General features: G+C 72.3%; 1 protein-coding gene across 1 annotated transcript; it reads right to left on the bottom strand.

The window, feature by feature from the left end:
- Positions 1-6: 6 nt before the first annotated feature.
- Positions 7-5,971, bottom strand: SORT1 (sortilin 1). The gene is given in 21 exon segments (XM_035312996.1): positions 7-196; positions 269-392; positions 570-676; positions 795-875; positions 877-904; positions 1,006-1,122; positions 1,233-1,422; positions 1,502-1,692; positions 1,873-2,041; positions 2,112-2,214; positions 2,545-2,651; positions 2,775-2,930; positions 3,275-3,419; positions 3,545-3,675; positions 3,802-3,851; positions 3,969-4,042; positions 4,116-4,280; positions 4,404-4,506; positions 4,627-4,700; positions 4,863-4,922; positions 5,866-5,971. Coding segments are annotated over 19 exon segments (2,088 nt in total). The 5' UTR covers positions 4,659-4,700; positions 4,863-4,922; positions 5,866-5,971; the 3' UTR covers positions 7-181.
- Between the last annotated feature and the right edge of the window lie 6 nt (positions 5,972-5,977).

Genomic DNA, 5,977 nt, shown 5'->3' on the forward strand with positions numbered 1-5,977 from the left:
CCAAGAAACCAAATCCACAGAAGCAAAACAAAAATAAAACAAAACAAAGGACTCCCCACCAGCCAGAAAGAAACCTTAAAGCAGCATTAACTCAGCCCCCCCGCGTGCCCCCCAGCAGCGAAGCCCCCCGGGCCCTGCCCGCCGGGGGGGGGGCAGCTCGGCGCCGTCCCCGTCCCCGCCGCTACTCCAGCAGGTCCTGGGGGGAGAAGGGCAGCGTCAGCCACGGACACCCCAAAGGGGTGGGGGTCCTGGGGGGGGGGGCACTCACCTCATCCGAGTCGTCGTGGTACCCCCCCTTGCGGGGGGGCGAGCTGGGGTCTGTCCCCTCCGTCCCCTCGGCGCCGCTGGCCTCGGCGTGCTGCCGCAGCACGGAGTAGCGATGGACCAGGAACCTGGGGGGGGCACGGCACGGGGGGGCTGGGGGCAGCACGTGCCCCCCCCCCCATGGATGGGGACACCCCCCTCATGCTACAGGGTGGGGTCAGCAGCAGCAAGAAGCATCCCGGAGCACGAAGGGGACCCCCCCACGCCCCCCGGTAGGTGGGCACCCTGTCCCCGGGGGGGCTCACCTGCCCCCGCAGACGTATTTCTTGACGAGCAGCACCCCGGCCACGGCGGTGACGAGCAGCACGGCCACCACGGCCAGGACGATGGGCACCGAGCTGGGGGACGCCGCCTGCGGGGGCAAGGATGGGGCTGGGTGGGGGGCCAGCGCCTCCCCAACAGGGGGGGGGGGGGGGCAGCAGGCCGGTGGCACCCATGGGTGGCGGTGGCCATGTCCACGTGTCACCTACCAGCTGGCTGGGGCTCAGCAGGGTGCTGGTGCACTTCTTCTTCATGTCCGTCTCCTCCCGGCTGGGGCTCTCCCCCCCCTGCGCACTTGTCCCCGGGGATCTTGCGGTACCTGGGGGGGGGGTGATGCAGGATGAGCCCCGGGGACCCCCACCCCCCCCGTGCTTCCCGGCTGCTCCGGGGCTGGGCTGGGGGCAGGGGCCGGGGCCGTACCCGCTGGTCCGCAGCAGCTCGCGGCGGCCGTAGAGGCAGAACTCCAGGTCGTGGCCCTTCAGCTCCGGCTGCTCCACGCACACCGACTGGTTCTCGGGGCGGTAATACCCAAAATCGCTGGGGGGGGGGGGGGGGGGGGGAGCACGGCTCAGCGCCCCCCCGGGACCCCTGGCACCAGGCGGGCGCAGAGGGGCGGGGGGGGGGGCGGAGGCGGGGCCGGGGGCTACCAGAGGAAATCCTGCAGGGTGCAGGGGCAGACGGACGGCTGCGTGGTGACGGCGTAGTCGCGGCCGTTCTGGCACACCGAGGACTTGCGCAGGCGCCGGTACTGCTCCTTGTAGCCCAGGATGCAGCCGTCACTGGGGTCGCTGGGATCGCTGGAGTGCGCCAGCCAGATGGTGTAGTCCTTGTCCTCGCCTGCCGGGCACAGGGCTCAGCACCCGGGGGTGGCACCGCTGCCACCACCCCGGGGCCCGGGGGTGTCCCCAGCACTCACAGCTCCGGCTGAGCAGCTGGCCGAAGTCGATGGTGTAGGACACCCACTTGCGGGACAAGAAGTTCCCCCGAAAGCCCCAGATGCTGACGTTCATGGAGCGGGCGCCGGGCTCGGACGCCAGCCCCGTGAAGAAAATGGGGTCCTTGGAGAAGGTGTACTTGTACCAGCACTGCCCCTCGTCCGTGGAGAACCTGGCACGCAGGGGACGCTTGGGGACCGGAGCCACCGCGGGGCGACCCGCAGCCACCTCGCGCCCCCGGGACCCGCATCGGTGCCCAAACGTGAGCCACAGCCCCCCCGGAGGCGCCTCCCCAGCACCCCCCGCTCCCACACGGGGACCCCCCAGCCCCCGGCGCCCCCGCAGCACGCACTCGATGACGTTGACGGGCTGGCTGGTGTGCTCGATGGCCACGATGAGCCCGCCCGAGTCGAGGATGGCGTAGTGGTGGGGCCCCTCCAGCATCCGCGCCCAGGTGTAGCCCCCGTCGTCAGAGATGTAGACGTCGGGGCTCATCACCGAGATGGCCCCCCCCACGCTCCCTGCCAGACAGGGGCAGCGTGAGCGGGGCTCGGGGACCCTCGCCCGCCCGTCCCCGTCCCCGCTCGGTACCGTGGGCGATGACGATGCCGACGGCGTTGGGCTCGGACAGCGGCACCATGGGCACGTTCAGCTTCTGGGAGATGCTGTAGGACGCGTGGATGTGGAGGCTGCACTGCAAGCGCAAGCACCGAGCCCGTCCAGGAGCCGCCAGGACGGGCCCTTCACCTCTGGCGGCACCGGGACCCCCGGCCTGCTGGGGGCTGCCCAGCACCCCCACGGTGCAACCGCAGCCCCCAGGCAGGGGCTGCAGGATCGGTCCCTGCCCTCCCTCATCCTCGTGCCCCCAAGCCCCCCGGCACCGCGCGTGGCCACCGGCCCTGCCCAGGGCAGGGCCCCCGCTCGCAGCAGGGGTTGATGGCCGAAGCCCACCCACGGGGGGGGACACAGAGGCCGGGCACCGCGTGGGCACCAGCCCCTAGCTGGGGACAAGGGACAGAGCCACCTCCTCCTTGTTCCTCGCCGTGGAGTCGCAGGTGGTGTTTTTCGGCTTCCTCAGCGGCACCCACTCCCCGCCGCGGTCAAAAGTGATCACGGACTGGATGGAGTTGTCTGGTGGGAGCAGGGGGAGATGGCAGGGCTGGGGGGACACCGAGCGCGTCCCCGCCGAGCCACCGCCAGCCCCCAGGGCCCCAGTGCCCCCACCCCAGAGGGGTGTCACCGCCACGCCCTCACCTTCGGAGAGGACGCTGGTGATGTAGATGCCCCGCAGCGAGGTGACGTTGGTGAAGTCGGTCTCCCCGCCCGTGGTGGTGTAGAGGTGCCGCTCCAGGGACTTGGAGTACACCACGCCCCGGTCGTCGGACGTGTAGATGGTGCCGTAGCCCGTGTCTGGAGGGGGAACGGGGCAGAGGTGACGGGGGCTCCCCGGGCACCGACCCGGCTCCGCGCGGGAAGAGGAACCGAGGGCGAGGAGAAGCTCCCGTGCCCCAGAGCGTGGCCACGCTCCCCACACACCGCAAAGAGGAAGAAGGTTTCTTGCACCCGCTGCCTGCTAATTAGCAACGTCTTAATGAGAAATTCCTTCCTCAAAGGCACAGCCCTGCCCAGGCCGGCCAGCGGAGCTGGAGAGCCCCACACTTTGGTGCGGAGCCGGCTCTTTGTTCACGTTGCTGCTGCCGGGATGTCCCCAGCCATCCGCACATCGTCCCAGCTCCGTCCCCGTCCCCGCTCACCGCCCGGCTCGTCCACGTGCATGAAGACCAGGTCCTCGTTGGCGGCCAGGATGGAGTAGAACTGCTCGTGGCCGACCGAGGGCAGCTGCGCCATGCTCCAGGTCTCGCCCTGGTCCAGCGAGACGTGAATGCGCCGCGTGGTGCCCTGCGGAGCCAAAGCACCCTCAGCCCCGCGCCCGTCGCGTGGCAGCCGGGACGGAGGGCGCGCGCGGAGGAGCTGCCGGTGGCGACGGGCCACTGGTGCCGGGGGGGGGGGGGGGGGGCAGCCACCTTCTCTGTCATGACGGAGGCGAAAAGGAAGCGGCCGCCCAGCCCGAAGGAGTAGATCTTGGTGCCGATGACCTTGAAGGTTTTGCCGAAGTCGGAGGTTTTCTTCAGCTCCAGTAACCCAAGATCAGCTTCTTAAGAAGAAGGGGCGGGGGGTTAACGCTGCTGCAGCCCAGCGGCCCCCCGGGGGCTCCGTCACCCAGCCCCGCAGCTGTCCCCACGTCCCCGCAGCACCCCGGGGGCAAGCGGGCCGTACTCACTGCAGGAGTTGTTCAGGTAGGTGGTGAAGAAGATGGTGTTGTTCGCGCCCCTGGGAAGAGACGGGGATGAGAGCGCGGGTGGGACGCGGTGCACGGGGGGTGCCGCAGCACACGGTGGTGCCGCGGAGCTTCCCGGCACGGGGGGGGGGGGGCGAGCAGCCGCTCACCACTTGGCCAGGCAGACGGCTTTGTGGATCTGCTCCCACTTCTCCCCGAAGTCCTTGGAGACCCAGAGGCCGTTCTGCAAGAGACGCCCGAAGCTCACCACCGGCCCCGGCACCTGGCACCAGCCCCGCGCGGGCTCCGGTCCTTACGTCGGTGCTGAGGGCCAGCAGGCAGTCGGAGCTCTGCGGGTGGTAGGCGATCTGCACCAGCGGGTGGAAGGGCAGCTCCGTCTGCACAAAGTTCTTGGCGAAGTCGGATGAGCGGAAGATGCGGCCGCCGCGGCTGCCGCCGGACACATCGCCCGTCAGGATGACCTGGGGGGCACAAGGGGGGCTCAGCCCCAGGCCCGGGGACGCTCGCCAGGAACGGCACCGAGAGCCTCCGAGGCCAGGGCTCGGGGCTGCCGGGGGGCCCGGCTCGCCGCCCCCTCCGCTCACCTTCCCCGAATTGTCGGGGCCGATGGCCATGCCGAACTCGGTGCGGATGAAGGTGTTGTTGATGAGGTGGGTGATGTCCTTGAAGGTCTTCCCATAGTCCTCGCTGCAAGGGGCAGCGCGGCCGCGCCGTCAGCACCGCCGGGAGCCCTCGGGCAGGGGGGTCCCCGTGCCGCCACGTGCGGCAAGCCCAAAATATCTGGGGAGGGGCTGGGGGGGGGCTCACCTGCGGTAGAGCTTGGACTGGCCGAAGCTCATGATCACCAGGGGCACCTGGAACGTGGTCAGGACGAGGATGACCTGGCAGGGAGCAGCGGGCAGGGCTCAGCACCGGCACCCCCCCGGCAGCCCCCACCTGGGACACGGCGCCCGGCACCACCGGGTCCCGCAGCCCCCCTGTGGTGGGGGCTTCCCATGGGGGCCGGTACCCCCAGGCCCCCCGGGGCTCTCGGCCCATCTTACCCCCGTGCTGTCGCCCACCCAGGACAGGGACACGGAGCCGCTGAGGTCGTCGAAGACGCACTGAGGGAGGAGAAGGGAGAAGCGTCCCTCAGCCAGTGCGGGGACTGAGGCCACGGCACGGGACAGGGGACAGGGGCACGCGGCCACCTCGGTGCCACTCGGCCGTCCCCAGCCCCGGCGGCGGGTCGGGCTGGGGACGCGGGTGGCTTTGGGGACGCGGGGAGCGGGCAGTGCCAGCGTGCGGGGAAGCCCTGCCCAGGAAGGGGAGGAAATGAGGCCACCACCGCCGCTGTCCCCGTTGCCCAAGCCGCGCCCGCGCCAGCCTGTGCCACCCGGTCCCCTCCCCGCGAGGCGGGGGGGTGAAAAAGGGGGGGGGGGGGGAAGGGGGAAGGCACGGGACGAGGCGGCGGGCGGCACGCAGCGCCCGGCCGGGGGACGCGGGTGGCCGAGCGGGGACCCCTGCCCCTGCCCGTGCCCGGGGGACGCGGCGGGGGCGGTTGGGTCGCGGCGCCTCGGCCGCGCGGTGGGGACCGCGGTGACACGCGGCACCGCCTGCGCCCCACGTCCCAGTGCCAATTAGCGGCAATTAACGACCGGCCCGGCCGGCGGAACGGGCGCACCCTGCTGCGGGCGGTGGCGGGGGGGACCCGGGGGTGCCCGAGGTTGGTGGCACCGCCGGGCCCTGCGCCGCGGGGACAGGGCGCTCCGCCCGCCCGTCCGTGTGTCCTGCCCGGGCAGGACGGGGCCGCCGCCACCCCCCGCTCGCAGCCCGTCCGTCTGTCCGGTCGTGTCTGCCCCCCGCCCGCCCCGGTGTACGGGGTGTCGGTCGGTCGGTCCGTGTGTCCCGGCGGGGCGGGCGGAGGGAGGGGCAGCCCGTCCGTCGGTCCGTCCGTCCGCCCGCTGTCCCGGCGGGGGGGATGAAGCCGGCCCGCCCGCTGCCGGACACCCTGACTCCGGGACACCGGGACTCCGGGACACCCGCCCCTCCGCCCGCCGCGCTCACCGGGTGCGTGTTGTTGCCCAGGGCGGCCGGGACGCCCCGCAGGCCGCCGCAGGCCTCGCCGCCCGCCGCCGCCTCCTGCCCGCCGCCGGGGCCCGCCCGCAGCCCCGCGGCC

This window comes from Oxyura jamaicensis, assembly GCF_011077185.1.
Source record: "Oxyura jamaicensis isolate SHBP4307 breed ruddy duck chromosome 26 unlocalized genomic scaffold, BPBGC_Ojam_1.0 oxy26_random_OJ72714, whole genome shotgun sequence".
NCBI classification, from domain to species: Eukaryota; Metazoa; Chordata; class Aves; order Anseriformes; family Anatidae; genus Oxyura; species Oxyura jamaicensis.